At 42.7% G+C, this 26,702-nt stretch overlaps 1 protein-coding gene across 1 annotated transcript in view; it reads right to left on the bottom strand.

The window, feature by feature from the left end:
* The window catches only part of LOC128640731 (atrial natriuretic peptide receptor 2-like), a 293,375-nt gene that overhangs the window by 14,482 nt on the left and 252,191 nt on the right, over nucleotides 1-26,702 (bottom strand). Inside the window, exon 16 of the mRNA XM_053693158.1 lies at nucleotides 15,906-16,058. Within this exon, the coding sequence (XP_053549133.1) occupies nucleotides 15,906-16,058 (153 nt within the window). The remainder of the gene's footprint in view (nucleotides 1-15,905; nucleotides 16,059-26,702) is intronic.

The raw sequence follows: 26,702 nt of genomic DNA, 5'->3' as shown, positions 1-26,702 counted from the left end.
AGGCCAAAAAGTGAGCGGTACAGCCTATCCCGTCAAGATTCGTACCGCATTTTAAAGTCAGTAGTTATGAGTTTTACACTACAACGTTGTAGCATAAAACTCATAACTAAAGTGCTAAAAAGTACACTAACACCCATAAACTACCTATTAACCCCTAAACCGAGGCCCTCCCACATTGCAAACACTATAATAAAAATTTTAACCCCTAATCTGCCGCTCCGGACATCGCCGCCACTATAATAAAAATATAAACCCACCCAATACACCCTTAAAAAATCCTAACACTAACCCCCGAAGATTCACTTACCGGGAGAAGTCTTCATCCAAGCGGAAAGATGTCCTCAACAAAGCCGGCAGAAGTGGTCCTCCAGACGGGCAGAAGTCTTCATCCAGGTGGCATCTTCTATCTTCATCCTTCTGACGCGGAGAGGCTCCATCTTCAAAACAACCGGCGTGGAGCATCCTCTTCAAACGACAGCTTCTTCGGAATGAATGTACCTTTAAGTGACGTCATCCAAGATGGCGTCCCTTAGTTTCCGATTGGCTGATAGAATTCTATCAGCCGATCGGAATTAAGGAAGAAAAAATCCTATTGGCTGATGCAATCAGCCAATAGGATTGAACTTCAATCCTATTGGCTGATCCAATCAGCCAATAGGATTGAGCTTGCATTCTATTGGCTGATTGGAACAGCCAATAGAATGCCAGCTCAATCCTATTGGCTGATTGCATCAATCTATAGGATTTTTTCTACCTTAATTCCGATTGGCTGATAGAATTCTATCAGCCAATCGGAATCTAAGGGATGCCATCTTGGATGACATTACTTAAAGAAACATTCATTCCGAAGAAGCCGTCGATTGAAGAGGATGCTCCGCACTGGATGTCTTGAAGATGGATCCGCTCCACGTCTGAAGGATGAAGATAAAAGATGCCGTCTGGATGAAGACTTCTACCCGTCTGGAGGACCACTTCTGCCCGTCTGGAGGACCACTTCTGCTGGCTTCATTGAGGACATCTTGCCACTTGGATGAAGACTTCTCCCGGTAAGTGAATCTTCCGGGGTTAGTGTTAGGATTTTTTAAGGGTGTATTTGGTGGGTTTATTTTTTAGGTTATGACTTTGGGCAGCAATAGAGCTAAATGCCCTTTTAAGGGCAATGTCCATCCAAATGCCCTTTTCAGGGCAATGGGGAGCTTAGGTTTTTTTAGTTAGGCTTTTATTTGGGGGTTGGTTGTGTGGGTGGTGGGTTTTACTGTTAGGGGGGTTGTTTGTATTTTTTTTTTACAGGAAAAAACATAATTTATGCTTACCTGATAAATTTATTTCTCTTGTAGTGTGTTCAGTCCACGGGTCATCCATTACTTATGGGATATATTCTCCTTCCCAACAGGAAGTTGCAAGAGGATCACCCAAGCAGAGCTGCTATATAGCTCCTCCCCTCACATGTCATATCCAGTCATTCGACCGAAACAAGACGAGAAAGGAGAAACTATAGGGTGCAGTGGTGACTGGAGTTATAATTTAAAATTTAGAACCTGCCTCAAAAAGACAGGGCGGGCCGTGGACTGAACACACTACAAGAGAAATAAATTTATCAGGTAAGCATAAATTATGTTTTCTCTTGTTAAGTGTGTTCAGTCCACGGGTCATCCATTACTTATGGGATACCAATACCAAAGCTAAAGTACACGGATGAAGGGAGGGACAAGGCAGGAACATTAAACAGAAGGAACCACTGCCTGTAGAACCTTTCTCCCAAAAACAGCCTCCGAAGAAGCAAAAGTGTCAAATTTGTAAAATTTGGAAAAAGTATGAAGTGAAGACCAAGTTGCAGCCTTGCAAATCTGTTCAACAAAGGCCTCATTTTTAAAGGCCCAAGTGGAAGCCACAGCTCTAGTGGAATGAGCTGTAATTCTTTCAGGAGGCTGCTGTCCAGCAGTCTCATAGGCTAAACGTATTATGCTACAAAGCCAAAAAGAGAAAGAGGTAGCCGAAGCCTTTTGACCTCTCCTCTGTCCAGAGTAAACGACAAACAGGGAAGAAGTTTGTCGAAAATCTTTAGTTGCCTTTAAGTAGAACTTCAGGGCACGGACCACGTCTAGATAATGCAAAAGACGTTCCTTCTTTGAAGAAGGATTAGGACACAATGATGGAACAACAATCTCTTGATTGATATTCCTGTTAGAAACAACCTTAGGCAAAAATCCAGGTTTAGTACGCAGGACTACCTTGTCTGAATGAAAGATCAGATAAGGAGAATCACAATGTAAGGCAGATAACTCCGAGACTCTTCGAGCCGAGGAAATAGCCATCAAAAACAGAACTTTCCAAGATAAAAGCTTAATATCAATGGAATGAAGGGGTTCAAACGGAACACCCTGAAGAACTTTAAGAACCAAGTTTAAGCTCCACGGAGGAGCAACAGCCTTAAACACAGGCTTAATCCTAGCCAAAGCCTGACAAAAAGCCTGGACGTCTGGATTCCCTGCCAGACACTTGTGTAAAAGAATAGACAGAGCAGAAATCTGTCCCTTTAGTGAACTAGCGGATAAGCCCTTTTCTAAACCCTCTTGTAGAAAAGCCAATATCCTAGGAATCCTAACCTTACTCCATGAGTAACTCTTGGATTCACACCAATATAAATATTTACGCCATATCTTATGGTAAATTTTTCTGGTAACAGGTTTCCGAGCCTGTATCAATGTATCAATAACCGAATCCGAAAACCCACGCTTTGATAGAATCAAGCGTTCAATCTCCAAGCAGTCAGCCTCAGAGAAATTAGGTTTGGATGGTTGAAAGGACCCTGAATTAGAAGGTCCCGCCTCAGAGGTAGAGACCATGGTGGACAGGACGACATGTCCACTAGGTCTGCATACCAGGTCCTGCGTGGCCACGCAGGCGCTATCAGAATCACCAATGCTCTCTCCTGTTTGATCCTGGCAATCAGTCGAGGTAGCAACGGAAAAGGTGGAAACACATAAGCTATGTTGAAAACCCAAGGGGCTGCAAGTGCATCTACCAGCACCGCTCCCGGGTCCCTGGACCTGGATCCGTAACGAGGAAGCTTGGCGTTCTGGCAAGATGCCATAAGATCCAGATCCGGTTTGCCCCAACGACGAATCAGTTGAGCAAATACCTCCGGGTGTAGTTCCCACTCCCCCGGATGAAAAGTCTGGCGACTTAGAAAATCCGCTTCCCAGTTCTCCACACCTGGGATGTAGATCGCTGACAGGTGGCAAGAGTGTGACTCTGCCCAGCGAATTATCTTCGAGACTTCCAACATTGCTAGGGAACTCCTGGTTCCCCCTTGATGATTGATGTAAGCCACAGTCGTGATGTTGTCCGACTGAAACCTGATGAACCTCAGTGTTGCTAACTGAGGCCAAGCTAGAAGAGCATTGAATATTGCTCTTAATTCTAGAATGTTGATTGGTAGGAGTTTCCCCTCCTGAGTCCACGATCCCTGAGCCTTCAGGGAGTTCCAGACTGCTCCCCAGCCTAGAAGGCTGGCATCTGTTGTTACAATCGTCCAATCTGGTCTGCGAAAGGTCATTCCTTCGGACAGATGAACCCATGACAACCACCAGAGAAGAGAATCTCTGGTCTCCTGGTCCAGATTTAGCAAAGGGGACAGATCTGAGTAATCCCCGTTCCACTGACTTAGCATGCATAGTTGCAGCGGTCTGAGATGCAGGCGCGCAAATGGCACTATGTCCATTGCCGCGACCATCAAGCCGATTACTTCCATACACTGAGCTACTGATGGGCTTGGAATTGGGTGAAGGGCACGGCAAGCATTGAGAATCTTTGATAACCTGGACTCCGTCAGGTAAATCTTCATCTCTACAGAATCTATAAGAGTCCCTAGAAAAGGAACCCTTGTGAGCGGTCACAGAGAACTCTTTTCCACGTTCACTTTCCACCCATGCGACCTCAGAAATGCTAGAACTATCTCTGTATGAGACTTTGCATTTTGAAAACTTGACGCTTGAATCAGAATGTCGTCTAGGTACGGAGCCACCGCTATGCCTCGTGGTCTTAGTACCGCCAGAAGTGAGCCCAGAACCTTTGTAAAAATTCTCGGGGCCGTAGCTAACCCGAAGGGAAGAGCTACAAACTGGTAATGCCTGTCTAGAAAGGCAAATCTTAGGTACCGATAATGATCTTTGTGAATCGGTATGTGAAGGTAGGCATCCTTTAAGTCCACTGTGGTCATATATTGACCCTTTTGGATCATGGGCAGGATGGTCCGAATGGTTTCCATCTTGAACGATGGAACCCTTAGGAATTTGTTTAAGATTTTTAAGTCTAAGATTGGTCTGAAGGTTCCCTCTTTTTTGGGAACCACAAATAGATTTGAGTAAAACCCTTGTCCTCGTTCCGTTCGCGGAACTGGGTGGATCACTCCCATCACTAAGAGGTCTTGTACACATTGTAGAAATGCCTCTTTCTTTACTAGGTTTGTTGATAACCTTGACAGATGAAACCTCCCTTGTGGAGGAGAAGTTTTGAAATCCAGAAGGTATCCCTGAGATATAATCTCCAACGTCCAGAGATCCTGTACATCTCTTGCCCAGGCCTGGGCGAAGAGAGAAAGTCTGCCCCCCATTAGATCCGTCTCCGGAGAGGGGGCCCTGTCTTCATGCTGTCTTAGGGGCGGAAGTAGGCTTTCTGGCCTGCTTGCCCTTGTTCCATGACTGGTTGCCTTTCCAACCCTGTATGTAACGAGCAGTAGTTCCTTCCTGTTTTGGAGCGGAGGAAGTGGATGCTGCTCCTGCCTTGAAGTTACGAAAGGCACGAAAATTAAACTGTTTGGCCTTTGATTTGGCCCTGTCCTGAGGAAGGGTGTGGCCCTTACCTCCCGTAATGTCAGCAATAATTTCCTTCAAGCCGGGCCCGAATAAGGTCTGCCCTTTGAAAGGAATGTTAAGTAGTTTAGACTTAGAAGTTACATCTGCTGACCAGGATTTAAGCCATAGCGCCCTGCGCGCCTGTATGGCGAATCCGGAATTTTTAGCCGTAAGTTTGGTTAAATGCACTACGGCATCCGAAACAAACGCATTAGCCAGTTTAAGCGTTCTAACTTTGCTCAAAGTCTCATCCAATGGTGCTGTGCGAATCGCCTCTTCCAGAGACTCAAACCAGAATGCCGCTGCAGCCGTGACAGGCGAAATGCATGCAAGAGGCTGCAATATAAAACCTTGTTGAACAAACATTTTCTTAAGGTAACCCTCTAATTTTTTATCCATTGGATCTGAGAAAGCACAGCTATCCTCCACCGGGATAGTGGTACACTTGGCTAAAGTAGAAACTGCTCCCTCCACCTTAGGGACTGTCTGCCATAAGTCTCGTGTGGTGGCGTCTATAGGGAACATTTTTCTAAATATCGGAGGAGGGGAAAAGGGCACACCGGGTCTATCCCACTCCTTACTAATAATTTCTGTAAGCCTTTTTGGTATATGAAAAACGTCAGTACACACCGGTACCGCATAGTATCTATCCAGCCTACATAATTTCTCTGGGATTGCCACCGTGTCGCAATCATTCAGAGCCGCTAACACCTCCCCTAGTAACACGCGGAGGTTCTCAAGGTTAAATTTAAAATTTGAAATTTCTGAATCCGGTCTCCCCGGATCAGAACCGTCACCGACAGAATGAAGCTCACCGTCCTCATGTTCTGCAAATTGTGACGCAGTATCAGACATGGCTCTCGTGTCATCAGCGCGCTCTGTCCTTAACCCAGAGCTATCGCGCTTGCCTCTTAATTCGGGCATATTGTATAATACTTCTTTCATAACATTAGCCATATCATGTAAAGTGATTTGTAAGGGCCTTGATGTACTTGGCGCCTCAATCTTACGCACCTCCCGAGCGGGAGACGCAGGTACTGACACGTGAGGAGAGTTAGACGGCATAACTTCCCCCTCGTTGTCTGGTGATAATTTCTTTATCGGTACAGATTGACTTTTATTCAAAGTAATATCAATACAATTGGTACACATATTTCTATTGGGCTCCACATCGGCTTTTGAACATAATGAACAAGCAGATTCCTCTGTATCAGACATGTTTAAACAGACTAGCAATGAAGCTAGCAAGCTTGGAAATCACTTTCAATAAGTTTACAAGCAATATAAAAAACGCTGCAGCGCTTTTAAAAAACACAGTTGAATAACAAAGAAAACTAATTCAGTTATAGTCAACAATTCTTAACGAGAAATGTATTAATTAGCAGAGGATTGCACCCATTAGCAAAAGGATGATTAACCCCTCAATACCCAAAAACGGATATCAAATTAAGATTTAACGCTTTTATCACAGTCAAACACACTGTCACGGATCTGCTGTGACTGATTACCTCCCTCAAAAACGAATTTTGAAGACCCCTGAGCTCTCTAGAGACGTCCTGGATCAAGGAGGAAGAAACAGGAAGACTGTGCTAGAATTTTAACTGCGCAACAAGGCGCTAAAACAAGGTCCCTCCCACTCATATTACAACAGTGGGAGACCTGATATAACGGTTTCTATGCAGAAAATACGTTAGCCATGTGGAAAAAAATCATGCCCAAAAAGATTTATCACCAAAGTACCTCACAAAACGAATAACCTGCCAACGCTTTAAAAACAACATTTTGAATGTCATGCAAAGTTATCACTAAGCCTGCTACCAGTCGCTTCCACTGCAGATAAGGCTTAAACATTATTTCAGTATTAACAGTATTTTCTCAGTCAAATTCTAGTCCCTAGAAAATAACTCAACTGCGCATACATTTATCAGCCTGATACCAGTCGCTATTACTGCATTTAAGGCTGTACTTACATCATATGGGTAACAGCAGTATTTTCTTAGTCAATTCCATTCCCAGAAAATAATGTACTGCACATACCTCATTTGCGGGGGACCCCGCATGCTATTCCCCTCTTTCTGAAGTTACCCTACTCCTCAGAATGTCGAGAACAGCCAGCGGATCTTAGTTACGTCTGCTAAGATCATAGAAAAACGCAGGCAGATTCTTCTCCAAATACTGCCTGAGATACAAAAAAACGGCACACTCCGGTGTCATTTTAAAATAACAAACTTTTGATTGAAGAATAATTAAGTAAAAACTCCAACTCCTCTCGCGACCTCCTTCTTTGTTGAGGGTTGCAAGAGAATGACTGGATATGACATGTGAGGGGAGGAGCTATATAGCAGCTCTGCTTGGGTGATCCTCTTGCAACTTCCTGTTGGGAAGGAGAATATATCCCATAAGTAATGGATGACCCGTGGACTGAACACACTTAACAAGAGAAAGAGCTGATTTCTTTAGGGCAATGCCCCGCCCCGCAAAAGGCCTTTTTAAGGGATATTGGTAGTTTAGTTTAGGCTACATTTTTTTTTATTTTGGGTGGGCTTTTTTTATTTTGATAGGGCGATTAGATGATGTGCTCACGTGATCGGATGGATCAATCGGTTCATCATTTCGTCTATTGGCTAAGGTATGGTTGTATGTACTATACCCCATTTTGATTGGCTACAATATGCTATTAAAGGGTAGGTAACCCTACATCCTGTTCGCCTTTGAAAAAGCAATGGTGAAATGTACATCAGGCGACTGCCGCTTACAATATACAATCTCTATGTGTGAAATTTGTTCCACATATGTTTGTTAATTTAGCCTAATATTAATACTAATAACTTATATTACTCATAACTATTTGCTGTTGGTTTATCCCTATTATGCTATCTACTGTGATATTAGTATTATCTGTGTGTGTGAAATTTTTACCACACTCGGATTAGGTTAACTATTCTCGGTCTGACTATCCACTGACCTGCTTCCTTCATTTGTATTTGGGACCGGGTCCCTTAGGTTTTAGTGGTTTAACTGTACATCCAGTTTAGCATACCCGTTTGTGTGAAAATTGTTCCACATGCGGATTAGGTCAGCTACTCAGGGGCCAGTTATAAGTACCCCCTGTGATGATAGCAGGATGTGATGTCACTAGCATGTGGGCGGGGCTTAGGTCCGGTGTCTGTGTCGCAGTTAGTTTAGTACAATCAACCTGTCTGGATGTGTATTGCTATGCTCTGTAATAAAATAGAGTTGTACCATCATTGCTGTGTCCTGCATATGTCCTGCATCTCATGACATGGTGTCAGAAGTTCTGGACTACGCTTCTGTTTCTGATGATGACGATGTCAAAGTTTACCCCACCTGAGCCTTTTGACTTTTCTCAGCCTGCAGCTTGGCCCACATGGCGTCAGCGGTTTTAGCGCTTCAGGATTGCATCCAAACTGAACAAGGAGAGTGGTGAAGTACAAGTTAATTCTCTTTTATATTCTATGGGGAAAGATGTAGAGCCAGTGTTCAATGCTTTTACTTTCCAAGAAGGGGACGAAGTTAACTTTGATATAGTTATGGATAAACTCAGTGCCCACTTTGTGCCCAAAAGAAATGTGATTCATGAGAGAGCTTGTTTTCACAAACGTAATCAGCGTGTGGGAGAATCTGTGGAGTCATTTGTGCGCAGCCTGTATGAATTAGCTGAATTCTGTGAGTTTGGTGTTGCTAAAGAAGAGCAAATCAGAGACAGAATAGTTATTGGAATTGCAGATGCTGAAGTCTCCCTGAAGCTGCAGTTAGAGCCTGATTTAACGTTAGACGGGGCTATTAGGATGGCCCGCCAGAGTGAACTGGTGAAAAAGCAAAGTGCTGATCTGAGGTCTGAGAGTATTGTGGATGAAGTGCAACAGTCTAGGAATATTACTAGTGAAAGGCACAGTGTGAGCGGTAGATCTAAAGTATTGGAAAGGCCTAGAAGTGGATGGGCGCAACATGGCCGATGCACACGGTGCTACCGGGCTCATGATCAGAGTGCTATATGCCCGGCCAGAGATAAAAGATGCAGAAAATGTAACAGAATAGGCCATTTTGAAGTGGTGTGTAAAACTGAATACATTAAGGAGATGCAGGTGGACAGTGACCAGGAGGGTCAGGAAGTGTCTTTTGTGGGGTCTGTTGTGGAACGGACAAGCTCAGAGGAAGATTGGAAAGTTACTTTTACTGTAATGGGAGCCAAAGTTGATTTTAAGATTGACACAGGAGCAGATATCACTGTAATGTCTTTTGCTGAATTTATGAAACTGCCTCGACAGCCCCAGCTGGCGAAGGTTACTACAAATGTTCATAGTCCGGGTGGCCGCATTGATTGTGTGGGGAAATTTCTTGCCAGCTGTGAGTACAAACAAAGGAAGTTCACCATGTGGGTGCATGTGATCCGAGGTCAGTGTGTTAACAGTTTATTGAGCAGAAAAGCAGCCTGTGACTTGGGCCTCGTGGCCAGAGTGAATGAGATCTCTGAAGATATGTTTGGCGAGTTGGGCCTACTGAGCTGCAAACCTGTCCGTATAGCACTTAAAAGTGACGCAGTCCCGTACAGTATTTCTACTCCTCGTAGAATTCCGTTCCCGCTCATGCCTCAAGTGGAGAAAGAGCTCATGCGCATGAAGTCTATGGGGGTTATTGAAGAGGTTGTTGAAGCAACTGATTGGTGTGCCCCCATTGTACCAGTTGCAAAGAAAAACGGAAAGGTGCGCATCTGTGTGGACCTGAAAAGGTTGAATGAGGCAGTGAAGAGGGAGAGATTTGTGCTGCCGACATTGGAAGATATAGCCCCGAAGTTGGCTGGGGCGAAGTTCTTTTCCACATTAGACGCTTCTAGCGGCTTTTGGCAGATCCCCCTGGATCCAAAGTGCCGCAAACTGACTACCTTCATCACTCCGGTAGGTCGGTTCTGCTTCTGCAGACTTCCCTTTGGGATATCCTCCGCTCCTGAGATCTTTCAGAGGGAAATGAGTTCTCTCCTGAGTGGCCACGTGGGCACAGCAGTCGTCATGGACGACATTCTAGTGTATGGGTCTACAGTGGAAGAGCATGATCAGCGTTTGAGTTGTGTGCTGCAGGCTATCAAAGAGTCTGGGCTGAAGCTGAATAAAGAAAAATGTCATTTTAGGAAAACTGAATTATGCTACTTTGGGCATATCATCAACGGGGATGGCATCAAGCCGGACCCCGAGAAAATTCGGGCTATCGAACAGATGAAAAGCCCTTCTGATGTACATGAGCTGAGACAGATATTGGGCCTTGTAAATTACGTGGGCAAGTTTCTTCCAGATTTATCTACAGTTTTGCACCCTATCACAGAGTTGCTTAAGAAAGATGTTGCCTGGGTTTGGGGACCCTCACAAGAAAAAGCGTTCCTGCATGCTAAGTCCCTGCTGGGGTCTGCCCCAGTGCTGGGGTTCTACGACCCTTCAAAAAAGACTGTGGTTAGTGCTGATGCAAGCAGTTATGGGTTGGGGGCTGCACTTCTGCAGCTGAATGACAACAAACTACAGCCCATCGCCTACTGTTCCCGCACACTGACGGCTGCGGAGTCAAAATACGCTCAAATTGAGAAAGAGTGCCTGGCTGCAGTTTGGGCCTGTGAGCGCTTTCAGCGTTATCTAGTGGGTTTGGAGAAATTTAGTCTGGAAACTGACCACAAACCGCTAGTCCCTCTTATCAATTCTTATGACATCGACAAAACACCCTTGAGATGCCAGAGACTTTTAATGAGACTGCTCAGGTTCAATGTTCAGGCAGTGCATGTGCCGGGGAAGCAGCTGGTTGTGGCGGATACACTGTCCAGGCTCCCGCTGGCTGCTGCTGAAGAATCCTCCACAGAGTCGGATGTAAAAGTGTATGTTGATTCAGTTCTGGCCTCTAAGTCCATTTCTTCAAGGAAACTGGAAGAGATAAAGAAAGAGACATATTTGGACACAGATCTGCAAGAAGTTATAAGGTACATAAGAGATGGCTGGCCCGAGAGCCGGGCAGCCTGGATGTCTTTAAATGCTTACCAGCCAGAGAGGTCGCAGCTCACGGAGCTGGAGGGGTTGGTGCTGTTCCAAGACCGTATTGTAATTCCTGTCAGCATGAGGAAGGAGATGTTGAACAGGATACACGATGGGCACTTAGGCATCACAAAGTGCAGAGAAAGAGCAGCTACAGCTGTGTGGTGGCCTGGGATCAGCTCCGACATTGCAAATCATGTGTCTAAATGTGCCTTTTGCCGGGAACGCCGGCCTACTCAGAGAAGGGAGCCCTTAATGTCTACTCCGCTGCCTGCGGGGCCGTGGCAGAAAATAGCTGCTGATTTGTGCGAACTGCACGGGAAAAAGTTTCTTGTTGTTATCGACTACTATTCCAGGTATTTGGAAATAGCACCCCTGAATGATATCACAAGTCAGGCCGTTATCATTCGCCTGAAGAGCTTGTTCGCCCGCTGGGGCATTCCAATGGAGCTAGTGAGTGATAATGGCATGCAGTTCGCTTCTACAGAGTTCAGTGCTTTCAGCAGGGAATATGATTTTGTACATTCCACGTCAAGTCCACATTATCCGCAGGCCAACGGAATGGCTGAAAGGGCAGTTCAAACAACAAAATTCATTCTAAAGCAATCTGAACCGTACCTAGCCCTCTTGTCATACAGGGCGACGCCCATTCAAGCCACCGGGTTTAGCCCGGCACAGCTGATGCTAGGACGCCAGATTCGCACTACTTTACCCTCAGTGGGTGTCTTCAAGCCGCCTGGCCCTGTTCCTCGGGACGAAGTCCTTAGGAGGGATGAAGAGGCCAAAAAGGGTTATCGTTTCTTCTACGACAAGAGACATTCTGTCAGGCCTTTACAGGAACTGAAAGCGGGCCAAAGTGTCAGAATTAAACTGGATGATGAGAAGAAATGGAAGACGCCTGCTACGGTAGTGGGCCGCTCTCCAGAACCAAGGTCTTACACAGTCCTTACAGAGGGAGGGACGGTTACACGCCGTAACCGAAGACATCTTCAGCCTGTACCTGAAAGTCTGGAACCGGATACCTCAGTACCACCGCCGGTGGGATCCCCTGTTCTAAGGGAGGTGCCTTCCCCTCAGCAAGATCATAGCGGGGATATATCTTTGCCTCCAGCAGACTCTTGTTCACCATCTTCTGTATCAGAGGACAGTTCATGCAAAGTTACATCAAGCGGAAGAGTGGTGAGGCTTCCGGCCCGATACAGGGACTGACTTTAGCTAGAACAGTGACCGGAAGTATGGGCAGAATAATCCCATGGTCACTGTGGACTAGGGTAGTCTACCCCGATGTCCAAGTCAGGATGTAATTTATTTGTTCATGTTTTCTAATCTATCTGTTTTTATAATGTTCTAAAACAAAATGTTGTTGTATACCCTGTTGGTGTACCTTGTTATTTAATATATGCGAATGTATGCTTTGCCTTTGAAAAAGGGGAAGATGTGATGATAGCAGGATGTGATGTCACTAGCATGTGGGCGGGGCTTAGGTCCGGTGTCTGTGTCGCAGTTAGTTTAGTACAATCAACCTGTCTGGATGTGTATTGCTATGCTCTGTAATAAAATAGAGTTGTACCATCATTGCTGTGTCCTGCATATGTCCTGCATCTCATGACACCCCCTATTGGGGTCTTTACTTCATTCATAGGTTTGTACAGTGTCCCCTACAATATAGATAAATATATGCACATATACAGTATTGGGGGTTCCTATATTTATCCCAGTATTTAATTACCAGTTATATTACCATGTTCTGGTTGTTAGTTGTAGGTGTCCATCTGTGCTGTTTTTAACACTATATGTTGTCTGTGCTTTCCGTCTCCTACGGATTTGTTTTTTGTTTTTTTTAATTATTATTAAAAGTTAAATTTTATCTGATAGGGGTCCCTACCTCTCCATCTATAAGTGAGTGCTGCTATACATGCTTCTTTCCCATTTATTTTTACTCATTACTCTTGGCACTCAGCACCCTCCACATACTTTCTTTATGGATCTATATAGGATACCTGTGTTACACACACTCTCCTCTTTCCCAGGAATATAAATATATGTCTAGATATCTTGGGATCTTTATGCAACTATTTCTTTGAAAATCCATCTGAGATATTGTTTAATGTGCATAAAATTGCAATGTGAAATATTTTCATTATCTCCCTAGTTAAACATATGTCTATACATATAAACGCATGGTTCTCTATGTATGTGTATGTGTATGTATGTCAATGTAAAATCCCTGTGTCACCTTTTTTTTTAGTCTTTATAACTTTTGTGTGCAATATTTGTATACAATTTTTTTATTAGACTGTGTTAATATGAGTGTAACTGTACTTTGTAATGTATTTTTTAAGTGTTTTGTGAAACTTTTATGTTGCAGAAAACTGTTATCTAGGCAAGGTTTTTCAAGACTTGTAATATCTGCGCAATGGAAATTGATTGTGAAAAGACCATATTGCGTGTGAAAACCCATACCACGTGACTTGTAATCTTGCCCATTGTGTGTTATTCAAGTCCTCCTTTGTGTGAACCTTCATTTTAGTGACATACGCATTTCATTCCATCCTCTTTCTGCCTAATGCCATCCTCTTTCTGCCTAAAGCCATCCTCTTTCTGCCTAATGCCATCCTCTTTCTGCCTAATGCCATCCTCTTTCTGCCTAAAGCCATCCTTTTTCTGCCTAATGCCATCCTTTTTCTGCCTAATGCCATCCTCTTTCTGCCTAATGCCATCCTCTCTCTGCCTAATGCCATCCTCTCTCTGCCTAATGCCATCCTCTTTCTGCCTAATGCCATCCTCTCTCTGCCTAATGCCATCCTCTTTCTGCCTAATGCCATCCTCTCTCTGCCTAATGCCATCCTCTTTCTGCCTAATGCCATCCTCTTTCTGCCTAATGCCATCCTCTCTCTGCCTAAAGTCATCCTCTTTCTGCCTTGCCCATTGTGTGTTATTCAAGTCCCCCTTTGTGTGAACCTTCATTTTAGTGCCATACGCATTTCATTCCATCCTCTTTCTGCCTAATGCCATCCTCTTTCTGCCTAAAACCATCCTCTTTCTGCCTAATGCCATCCTCTTTCTGCCTAATGCCATCCTCTTTCTGCCTAATGCCATCCTCTTTCTGCCTAATGCCATCCTCTCTCTGCCTAATGCCATCCTCTTTCTGCCTAATGCCATCCTCTCTCTGCCTAAAGTCATCCTCTTTCTGCCTAATGCCATTCTTTTTCTGCCTAATGCCATCCTCTTTCTGCCTAATGCCATCCTCTTTCTGCCTAAAGCCATCCTTTTTCTGCCTAATGCCATCCTTTTTCTGCCTAATGCCATCCTCTTTCTGCCTAATGCCATCCTCTCTCTGCCTAATGCCATCCTCTCTCTGCCTAATGCCATCCTCTTTCTGCCTAATGCCATCCTCTCTCTGCCTAATGCCATCCTCTTTCTGCCTAATGCCATCCTCTCTCTGCCTAATGCCATCCTCTTTCTGCCTAATGCCATCCTCTTTCTGCCTAATGCCATCCTCTCTCTGCCTAAAGTCATCCTCTTTCTGCCTTGCCCATTGTGTGTTATTCAAGTCCCCCTTTGTGTGAACCTTCATTTTAGTGACATACGCATTTCATTCCATCCTCTTTCTGCCTAATGCCATCCTCTTTCTGCCTAAAGCCATCCTCTTTCTGCCTAATGCCATCCTCTTTCTGCCTAATGCCATCCTCTTTCTGCCTAAAGCCATCCTTTTTCTGCCTAATGCCATCCTTTTTCTGCCTAATGCCATCCTCTTTCTGCCTAATGCCATCCTCTCTCTGCCTAATGCCATCCTCTCTCTGCCTAATGCCATCCTCTTTCTGCCTAATGCCATCCTCTCTCTGCCTAATGCCATCCTCTTTCTGCCTAATGCCATCCTCTCTCTGCCTAATGCCATCCTCTTTCTGCCTAATGCCATCCTCTTTCTGCCTAATGCCATCCTCTCTCTGCCTAAAGTCATCCTCTTTCTGCCTTGCCCATTGTGTGTTATTCAAGTCCCCCTTTGTGTGAACCTTCATTTTAGTGCCATACGCATTTCATTCCATCCTCTTTCTGCCTAATGCCATCCTCTTTCTGCCTAAAACCATCCTCTTTCTGCCTAATGCCATCCTCTTTCTGCCTAATGCCATCCTCTTTCTGCCTAATTCCATCCTCTCTCTGCCTAATGCTATCCTCTCTCTGCCTAATGCCATCCTCTCTGCCTAAAGCCATCCTCTTTCCGCCTAATGCCATCCTCTTTCTGCCTAATGCCATCCTCTCTCTGCCTAATGCCATCCTCTTTCTGCCTAATGCCATCCTCTCTCTGCCTAAAGTCATCCTCTTTCTGCCTAATGCCATTCTTTTTCTGCCTAATGCCATCCACTTTCTGCCTGATGCTATCCTATTTCTGCCTAATGCCATCCACTTTCTGCCTAATGCCATCCTCTTTTTGCCTAATGCCATCCTCTCTCTGCCTAATGCCATCCTCTTTCTGCCTAAAGCCATCCTCTTTCTGCCTAATGCCATCCTCTTTCTGCCTGATGCCATCCACTTTCTGCCTGATGCCATCCACTTTCTGCTTGATGCCATCCTCTCTGTCTAATACCATCCTCTTTCTGCCTAAAGCCATCCTTTTTCTGCCTAATGCCATCCTCTTTCTGCCTAATGCCATCCACTTTCTGCCTAATGCCATCCTCTTTCTGCCTAATGCCATCCACTTTCTGCCTGATGCCGTCCTCTCTGTCTAATGCCATCCTCTTTCTGCCTTAAGCCATCCTCTCTCTGCCTAATGCCATCCTCTTTCTGCCTAATGCCATCCTCTCTCTGCCTAATGCCATCCTCTGGTATGCTTTTTAACAGAGGATAGCAAGAGAACAAAACTTACTAGATAATAGAAGTAAATTGCAAAGTTGTTTAAAACTGCATGCTCTATCTGAATCATGAAAGAGAAAAGTTGGATTTCATGTACCTTTAATACTAATAATTATTTTTTAGAAAATGCTGTTTCATAAGTACATTATATTTTGTAGTATTATAGTACCTGAATGTACCCCAGCTCGGATCTTCAGTTTTGTATCAGGTAGATGTGGGATCTTAAAGGAGTGGCAGACGTCTACCAGATCTAAAGCCATGCTAGCAATCTCTGCCACATGATTTAATCCGTTTTCTTTTGGCACTCCAGATACAACCATATCTACAACAAGATATAAAGCTGGTTAGACACCAGAAAATGTCATCAAGTCTTCACTGTAACTATCACATTTTTTTTAAAATTTAAAACATATGATGAGACACCTCCTACGATAATAATGTTGAACACCTAATTACATTATTACCCTATATGGCTCCTCCTCTTTTTTATGGTTTTAGAGTTGAGTGGTTTACCAGGACTTCATTCAGAGAGCTGCCATAGTGAATGAAAATTCTGTTCAGTCTTATTCATTTTATTATTGATAGACGTATAGATATATTGTCACCAATATCACTTCTCTTTGTATATATTTGCAGGTTGTATTTCTCCTTTTGAATATTTGATATTACTATTTTGCCCTATTATCTACTAGCTCGCCCCTGTGAGTCCCTCTTGTCTTCTCATTCATTTCTTATTTTTAACACTTTTGTATTGTTGTTTGGATTGGTCTTGTCAGACATTTTATATCATATAACAGGTATTTCTTGTGCAAATGCATGAACAAATAATTTGCTGCAATTGCTTTCAATTTCCAAACTCCACCCACCACTTGCTTGCAAGGTGTCAGCTTTTCTCCCTGACTTTTATAGTTATTTGCTGCTTTTTATCTTTGCTGACATATTTGATTCACCTGTCTTCTCCCCTTGCTTGTAGCAGAGTGTGTAACACTGCTCACTACTCCAGGCTCCCTCTTATGGCCAAACTTGAGAACATCATCAGAGAGAGACAGATTGCAGTCCCAGAATTATGATGTCATAATTCCCTATTTAACACTAGCGGCAACCCCAATGCTATATCTGATTGGTTGTGCATCCATTGACTTCACAGAGACACAGGCCAATCAGATCAGGCATTTTGTCCATTTAGGATGAGCGCTAACGCCTTGTAGGAGCCCCTTACACCAGTACACATACATGTAACATGTATGTGAGGCAATATACACCACACATACATGTCACACCATATATACGATGGGTACTTTAATTCACCCATCTTCACTAACTATTTTTGCCTCTGCCTGTGGGGTTCAAGGGGGAATGCTTGGGGTGTAATGCCAAAGGATCGGCAGGGCGCCCTCCTAACCCCCCAGGCAGAGGCCAAAACAAAATAGTGAAGATGGGTGAATTACAGTGCCCATCTGATTGGCCCGTGTCTCTGTGAGGTCACAGGATGTACAACCAATCGGATAATGCATTGCGTTTGCCACTAGCGCCTCGTTATTTAACTGCCTCAGTCCTGTTTGCCTTTGCCCTTGCGTTGTCTCTGACTTCTACATGAATTCCTGTGTTCCTGACTCTGTGTATAACTTGGCTTGTTTGATGTCCCTTCTGGTTCCTGATCTTTGTGTTCCTGACTCAGGTTCGCCTAACTACTCGCTTTGGCTCCTGACCCAGCTCGTCTGACTACCCACACTGGCTTTGATTCCTGGCTTGGCTTGTCATTTGGCTTTTGGACTCTTTATTATTTTTTGTTATTTTTTCATAAAGGTGTGATTAATTTAGCATTTCACATCTCAGTTTGATTCCTGGTTCCCTGACACAAGGCTAGTCATAGTCATTAAATTCGTAAAGTGAATTGTATTTGTAAAAGCCAATTAGGGAAACATATGAACAGGGTTGGCCTTCAGAAGTCAACAGGGTGCATCTACAGCTCTCTGAATGAGCAACCCAACATTTTTAGAGCTAAAAATTAAGTTTTAAGACACTTTCCAATTTACTTTCATTATGAAATTGTTTACTTTTATATGCACACTTTCTGAGGAATCAGCTTCTAGTGAGCATATGCACAAGTTCAAAGTGTATATGTTTACTAGTCTGTGATTGGCTGATGACTGTCACATGATACAGGGGGTCAGCAAAATTGAAGTACATTTTGAAATCTGTCAGAAAAAAATCTACTGCTCGTTTAAAATTAAGAGTTGAGTGCTATTGCATTGTCTTTTTATTATTTAAATGCTGGTTATGGTCCTTTAATCTAGCTCTATTTTAGCATGAAGTAAATTTGTCCCAGATGATAGATAATGTGAATAGTTTAATCAAGCAAGCAACATCATATTTTTAGTTTTGAGTGTTCTGTACATTTCTTCAGTAGCATAGAAGAAATATTTTAAAATAATTAACACTTTAATTGTGTTAGCATAATTTAGGTTTTATTTGATTTAATAAAAGTTATATAAAATGACTTAGCTCCCAGTAAATTGTATAAATTAAAATGTTATCAGCCACACTACACTGTATTTTGGGGGCAATTGGGGGACATTTTTAAAATTAACTGGAGGTCTGACCTCTGGTATATTTTCAGAGCGCTAATTGCTACCGCAAGCTTGTGGTAGATTAACCAGCCACTCATAATGGCTGGTTATTTAATGTGCTCCCGTAAACGGCAAAATTTTTACTTGTCTGTTAATGCTATTGAGTAATAATGCACAGTGCATACTGGAAAAAGTAAGTGAAGCCTTGAATTTAGTAACTGGTAGAATACTCCTTTAGCGGCAACAACCTCCACACATTTCCTGTAGCTGATTGTAAAACTTGCACAACACTGAGGATGAATTTTGGATCATTCCTACCTACAAATCTGATCCAGTTCATTAATATGTCTGGGTTGTCTTGATTGCACAGCCCTCTTCAGGTCATGTATTTTAATTGGGTTAAAGTCAGGACTCTGACTTGGTCATTCCAAAACACAAATCTTCTTCTTTTTCAGCCATTCTTTAGTTGATTTACTTGTGTGCTTTGGGTCATTGTTTTGTTGCATCAGCCAACCTTTCTTAAAGGGACAGTCTACTCCAGAATTGGTATTGTTTAAAAAGATAGCTAATCCCTTTATTACCCATTCCCAAGTTTTGCACAACCAACACTGTTATATTAATATACTTTTTACCTCTGTGATTATCTTGTATCTAAGCCTCTGCAGACTGCCCCCTTATTTCAGTTCTTTTGACAGACTTGCTTTTTAGCCAATCAGTACCCTCTCATAAGTAACTCCACGCACGTGAGAACAATATTATCTATATGGCACATATGAACTAACGCCCTCTAGCTGTTAAAACGGTCAAATGCATTGGGATAAAAGGCAGCCTTTAAAGGGCTTAAAAATTAGCATATCAGCCTACCTAGGTTTAGCTTTCAACTGAGAATACCAAAAAGAACAAAGCAGATTTGATGATAAAAGTAAAGTGGAAAATTGTTTACAATTACATGCCCTATCTGAATCATGAAAGTTTAATTTTGACTAGACTGTCCCTTTAAGCTTAAGGTCATGGACTGCTGCCTTAATACTTTCCTGTAATATGCCTTGATACAATTTTAAGTTCATTCTAACAGCAGAGTAGCCCGAAAACATGATGCTCCCTCAGTTAGCATGAGGTTTTGGTTTTGGTGTGCAGTGCCATTTTTACTCCTCATATAGAATTGTGCATTTTTTTTTAGGCAGCAAGGTTTTTTATTTGTAGTGTATTTCCATGAACACCATTCAGGACTGGATTTAGACAAAAAATAGGACCGGGTATTTAAAGGCAGAGCAGCTCACATTATTTAGACCTCTGACAGCTAAGTAGCCATAATAGATTAGAACTCTCATCCTGCAGCACCTCTGCTTTACAGTCACCCAGAAAATGTACTTTCTGCTTTACAAAATAAGCAGATTGTAGCCACTTTCCTATTGTTACCCATATTTAGAGAGGTGGGGCTTCTATATAGCCTCAAGTCCCACATAAGAGCCCGCCTAGACATGTGCCCTATATGCCCTATGGCCAGTCCGAGCCTGACACCATTCTTATTCAGTCGTCCTCAGACAGTGGACACATGAACAAAGACTTTAAATAGTTTGTAGAATTTTCTGGAGGTCTTTTGCTGTTACCCTTAGGTTCTTTCCCACCTCTTTCGTGATTGCTCATTGTGCTTGTTGCAGAATGCCCACTCATAGGGAGAGTAGCAACAGCCCTGAATTTTCTCCATTTGTAGACCTTTTGTTTTACTGTGGATTGATGAACACCCAGGTCTTTAGCAATGCTTTTGCAAACTTTTCCATTTTCACACATCTCTAAATTGCCTTCTTGAAGGCCCTGTGAAAGTTGTTGGGATTGAGGCATGGTTCACACTAACCTTTCTTAAGAACAGATTTGTCAGTAACCAAGCTTTGTGTGCCTTTATTTAAAGGGCAGGACACCTGTGTAATCCACACTTCCAATCTCATCTCCTTAATTGCAACACTTGACTCAAAATAGCTTTGTAGATGTCATACACACAATGTTCACTTACTGTTTCCAGCCTGCATTGTAGAATGTTTACTCAATGGCCTCTAGTTATGAAGGTATGTCGGACCTCGCTGAATACGGCGAGCAATGCACCAGCAGCTCACAAGAGCAGCTGGTGCAACGCCGCCCCCTGCAGACTCGCGGCCAATAGGCCACCAGCAGGGGGGTGTCAATCAACCCGATCGTACTCGATCGGGTTGTATTGTGGCGATGTCTGTCAGCCTGCTCAGAGCAGGCGGACAGGTTATGGAGCAGCGGTCTTTGTGACCGCTGCTTCATAACTGCTGTTTCTGGCGATACATATGCCCCAATGTCTGTTTGTACGTTTTTATTTTGTCAGATTGTTTTTGTCTGTAATTGTAAAGATCAGACCAGATTTTATGAGTAATCATTACAGAAATCCAGGTAATTCCAGGGGGTTCACAAAACATTCCCAACCGTTCACAAACTTTTTCATGCAACTGTATATCTTATTCTAACATATTGAGCTGGTGATGATGTGTCCGAATCAAAGTGCAGCCTAGTCCTACTAGCATGCTCTTCTAACTCCCCCTGAACAACCTATAACTATGTCATGCCTAACCTACAATCTCCCTGCACAGCCTTGCTACCTCCTAACGATAGCCTACACCTACATCAGAGCTAACCTACACTCTCCCTGCACAACCCAGCTAACTCCCCCTGACCACCTACACCTACGCCATGCCTAACCTACACACCCCTGGAACACCCAGCTAAGTCCCTAATACCGCCTACACTTATGTCATGTCTAAACTACACTCTGCTGAAATGCCCCAGATAACTCCCACATACTGCATACTTTACTAAATAGTAAACCTCTCCATTATAACTATAGGAGCTATCTCGCTAAAATTATAATAAATTTTTAAATGATGTGTCATAGAGATGCGGACAAAAGCTTGCAGGCATAGCGGGGCTCCTGGAACCCAGTGCTGGATCGGAATTGAGCTCCAGTCTGACGCTTCTTAAAAGGGGTGCCAATCTTTTTAAAAGAAGAGGAAATCTCTCGGAACAATTCTAAAAATAAAACAAAGAAGGAACAACAAATTCCCAAAAATCACCTAATCCAAAAAAATAAAAAGATAAGGAAATGACATAAGCGAAAAAACTCTTAAACAAAAAAGATAGCCAAAGGGAACAAAAAAGAAAGCTCAATAACTACCCTATGCATAGGCTCAAATGGAGAAGCCTGCAAATCATCAACACCAAACCCAAACTTCAAGGTGGTGAGATAGGAAAATCAAGCTCAATATGGGCCAAAAACTTGAACAAAAAAACATAAAAATCCGATAGATAAGCAATCTTCTTAAGGAAAACAAACTGAAAAGAGCAGAGAACTGTCCTTTCAATAGACTACAAGATAAGGCCTTATTCAAACCAACCTTCACAAAGAAATTCTGAAAGAATAGCAGGAGATGCCAAGTCTCAAAAACATTAAGGAATAAAAGGGCCTAACAGACCCTATAAAGAAGGCTTTCTATACACAAGTCCCAGAGCCAGAGGGGTAAATTTATCATGCAGTGTATGCTGCTGTGCGGAAACCTAAGTTAAGAAGCAGCGGTCGTAAGACCACTGCTCCTTAAAGGGACACTCAAGTCAAAATTATTCATGATTCAGATACAGCATGCAATTTTAAATAACTTTCCAATTTACTTCCATTAACAAAATGTGCACAGTATTTTTATATTTACACTTTTTGAGTCACCAACTCCTACTGAGCACGTGCAAGAATTCACAGCATATACGTATATGCATTTGTGATTGGCTGATGGCTGTCACATGATACAGGGGGAGTGGAAATAGATATAACTTTGCAATTTATTTAATACAAATCTGCTACTCATTTGAAGTTCAGACTAAGTGCTTCTGCATTGTCTTCTTTTCATGCATTTGTTGATTATGCAAATCTACAGTGTTGACTGGTCCTTTAACTCTTCCACCCACTCTGAGGTGGCGGACTACAATCATCCCATTCAGATACGATCAATATGATTGACACCTCCTGCTAGTAGCCGATTGGCAGCAAATGTAAAGGGGGCGGCATTGCACAAGCATTTCACCAGAAATGCTTGTGCAATGATAAATACCGTCAGCATATGATCTATCATCTTTTTAAAAATAAAAAAAAGAGGATAGATCATACAGAAAAACAGAAGAAAACCCCCTGAACCTCAGAGGAAATGCCAGCTTCTGAAGAACCATCAAAAACAATGCAAGTAAAATGTAAATTCTTAACTGACCTCTATGTTCACATGAAGGCTGGAGAACTGCCAGCATATTTAAAAAAAATCTGAAGATTTCTTATATTTCAGGAACAAAGTATTGTTGAATTTCCCTGTAAGGAAGAAACAAAAAAGCAGTAATACCAATAGAAGCAAAATTAGGTTATAATGTATTAACATCATTAAACATGGGTCACACAAAATTTGCTGGAGGAGATACCTCAATTTTGCAAAAAACATAATACATATTTGAAGGAAAGTGAACAAAGAACGCAGCTTCTATGGCAGATTCAATTCAGAATCAGAAAGCTCCCTTATAGTATTAAACTACAGAAAAGTAGAAAAATACATAAACACTAAAATCCCCAAATAAATAAAGCTCAAAAGGATAAGGCAGTTTGTATACAATAAACATCTTAAACAATAGCTTCCCAAATAGGATTAGGGATAGGAACAGAAAATCTCCATTTAAGTTTAAAACTACAAAAAGTAGTAAAATAAAAATAAAGAAATCCCCATAATAAAGTACCCTTGGAAGCAAGAATAATATTAGCTTGGTCCGAATACATCAGAACATTAAAACAAGCATCACATAAATATTCTGGGAGAGATACCTCAGCTTGCTTATAGTAACACATTTAACATTGGTAGTAAAAGTGTTGAGATACTTAAGCTTCCAAAGAAGGACAGAATCAAAAGATTTCATAGTAAAATTATGATAAATATCCCTAAAAGAAAGAGCTGTAAAATAGAAGTATTACATAAACCCCTCCTAAAAAAGGTTCCTCCAAAAAAAGGGGCACCAACTATAGGAGGATGCACACCAAACAAAGGACCATAAGTAAGGGGAAAATGCTGCAAAATAAGGGCATGCACGCACACCCGCACACACACACAGGAGCTAAATAGAAAAGGATAATTAGAATTTAAAATTAAAAACTTTCTTGCTGTTGGCTGATTAAAATCAGCCAATAGGAATTGACTATTTTAAAAACAGCCAACAGGGATGAAGTGGTACCCCTATATAAAGGGGTTCTGTGCTTCCTGAAATTCTGTGTGCAGCGGCAACCGCATAAGGAAGAGAGCTGAAGAAAAGAAGATGCAGAGCAGAGGCGGCAGAAGAGGCAGCTGAAATCCGTCTCGGCAAAGATTGCCCCCCCGGCACCAGAAGCTGGGATAAAGAGGGCACCAAAATGGATTAAGATTGCGGAGCAGAGGCGGGGGAAGAGGCCACCGTAGTCCACCTCCGCCCCATGAAGATGGACTACCAGTGCCAGGAGCGGAGATAAGGAAGGACCAACATCGGATCAAGAGGAGCTGGATTTTCGATTGGTGAGTACAACCTTTGGGGGTTTTTGGGGTGTATTTTTTATTTTAACTTTTATTTTTTAGGATAGGTTACTTGTATTGTAGAGAGGGGTTATAATTGTTTTCAATTGTAAAATAGCTGAATAACCTTTAGGTAAATGATCTACAAAAGGCCCTTTTAAGCTCAAGCTATTTAGTCTCGGCAGCTGATAGCAAAGGGAAACATGGCAGCTAACTTCCTCGCAACCTGCATTTTGCTGCTTTGAACATATCGATTTTGTGCCGATGTATCCGAAGCAAAGTGCAGGCTACTCCCAATAGCATGCCCTGCTAACTCCTCTTTAAATAAGGTGTCACAGAGATGTGCTAAAATGCCGGTGGGCAAAAACCTCGCTAGCCTAGCCGGGCTTCTGGAACTCAGTGCTGGACTGGAATTAGGCCGCTTCTTAAAAGGGGTGTCGATCCAGTAGGGTGTAAGGCATCAAGTCGGTCTTTTAGTATGTTGTCAGCAATTTGATGAAGCATCTAGGGATCCCACTTTTTTGGGGTGCTACATTCTGGGACAATGGGGGACACTTCAAATCTGGTTCCCCATTCCTCCCAGAAGGTAGCACCCCCAAACAACTGGTATCTCTAGGTGCCTCATCAAATTGCTGACAATATACTAAAAGACCAACTTGATCCCATGCACCCTACTTGATCAACACCCCTTTGAAGAACCGGCTCAATTCCAGTCCAGCACTGAGTTCCAGAAGCAGGCTATGCCAGCGAGGTTTTTGCCCACTGGCATTTTAGCACATCTCTGTGACACCTTATTTAAAGGGGAGTTAGCAGGGTGGGCTATTGGGAGTAGCCTGCACTTTGCTTCGGATACATTGGCACAAAAAATGTACTGAGGAAACAGTAATTTTACTGAGAAACACGTAGCTGTATTTTATCTATGTGTTTAGTAAACACTTGTTTTTAAGTTTTCCTAAGTTACTTGCTATTTTTGATTCCACTTTTTTATTCACAATAACAACCCTTTGTTGTGGCTGTTAAGCACACCTTGAACTCTGCAAGCAAGCTGAAAGATACACCATACACCTGGTTTCACTTGATCGTGGAGGAGAGCTTGCCAGACAGCTCAGAGACTCTGGCCTGCCTTGTCTGTACTACATTACAGTGCTAGACCACACAGCACACATCAGAGTGAAACACACTCCTTGCAGTTGTTCTTGTCATATATACCTGGAGAGAGTTCACCGGACAACTCAGAGGATCCGGTCTGCTTAGTTTGCACTACATTATAGTGCTTTAATACACGGACATAGAACACAAAGGGCTAAATCACAAGTGGAACGCTATATATCGTTTTCATGAAAGCAAAATTATTGTTCCACTCTGTAATACCAGGGCACGAGAGCCTGCTTCCATAGGCGCCTATGGGAGCCTTGTTTTAATGCCATCACTGACGGTATCAGAACTTCAGCGCCAGCAAAGGGGGAACCTGCTAATCACCACCACCAAGGACCACAACTGATACGTGAAGTACATCAGTGAGCTGGACCACTGAGAGGCTCCAGTCTGCTTCATTAGCACCAATGGGTGCGTCTCCTTTGTGAGTATTCAATTGTTACCCTGTGAATTGTTTTATCTGGTTTCTGGCTATACTAGGCCATGTTTGGCGCCTCTGTGTTTCTCTTTTTCCTATTTGAAAAAGAAGGCATCTAAGCTTTTTTTTGGTTTCAGTACTCTGGACAGCACTTTTTTATTGGTGGATGAATTTATCCACAAATCAGCAAGGACAACCCAGGTTGTTCACCAAAAATGGGCCGGCATCTAAACTTACATTCTTGCATTTCAAATAAAGATACCAAGAGAATGAAGAACATTTGATAATAGGAGTAAATTAGAAAGTTGCCTAAAATTTCATGCTCAATCTGAATCAGGAAAGAAAATTTTTGGGTACAGTGTCCCTTTAAGTATAGTGGGGCGGACGGCAGATTAGGGGTTAATAATATTTAAATAGTGTTTGCGATGCGGGAGGGCGGCGGTTTAGGGGTTAATAACCTTATGATAGTGGTGGCGATGTCGGGGAGCGGCGGAATAGGGGTTAATCATTATTTTTAGTGGCGACGATGTCGGGACCGGCAGATTAGGGTTTAATAAGTTTAATATAGTGTTTGCAATGCTGGAGGGTCTCGGTTTAGGCGTTAATAGGTAGTTTATGGGTGTTTAGTGCACTTTGTAGCAGTAGTTTTTTGTAACAGATTTGTAGCGTAAAACTCATAACTAATGCTTTTCGATGGCGTTACAGGTCGCGTCATTTTAGGCTGTAACGCAGGTTTTTTAGCTTCACTGCAAAACTCGTAATGGCAGCGCTATGGGAATCCCATGAAAAAACATAATTTTTACGAGTGCGGGACTGACGTTGCGTTACAGGCTAAAGACTTGCATGTACAGCTATACCGACAAGACTCGTAATGGCTCTGGTGCTGTTTTAACGCTGATAATGCCATATTTTCAGCGTTAAAAGACAAACGCACAACTCGTAATCTAGCTGATAGTTCTCCCCAGTAAACTTTCCCTTTCTAGCGAGCTCTATTAAGTTCTATTAGAGACTGAGTCATCTCATAGTTTTCAAGTACAGCTTTTTTATATATATATAATTCACTGAGGGCAGCACCCCTGAGTATCAGCGTGTTTTATTTTTATGTCGGACCCTGTCAAAGTTTTAAAAATAGGTCCCCTTTTAGAAAGTAATTAAAGGGACAGTCAAGTCAAAATTAAACTTTTAAGATTTTAAGCAACTCTCCAATTTACTTTTATCATCAAATTTGTTTTGTTTTCTTGGTA

Source organism: Bombina bombina, chromosome 10 (genome assembly GCF_027579735.1).
Source record: "Bombina bombina isolate aBomBom1 chromosome 10, aBomBom1.pri, whole genome shotgun sequence".
In the NCBI taxonomy this organism is placed as follows: domain Eukaryota; kingdom Metazoa; phylum Chordata; class Amphibia; order Anura; family Bombinatoridae; genus Bombina; species Bombina bombina.
Note: the sequence above shows the minus strand (reverse complement) of the source record. Positions and strands in the feature narration are given on the sequence as shown.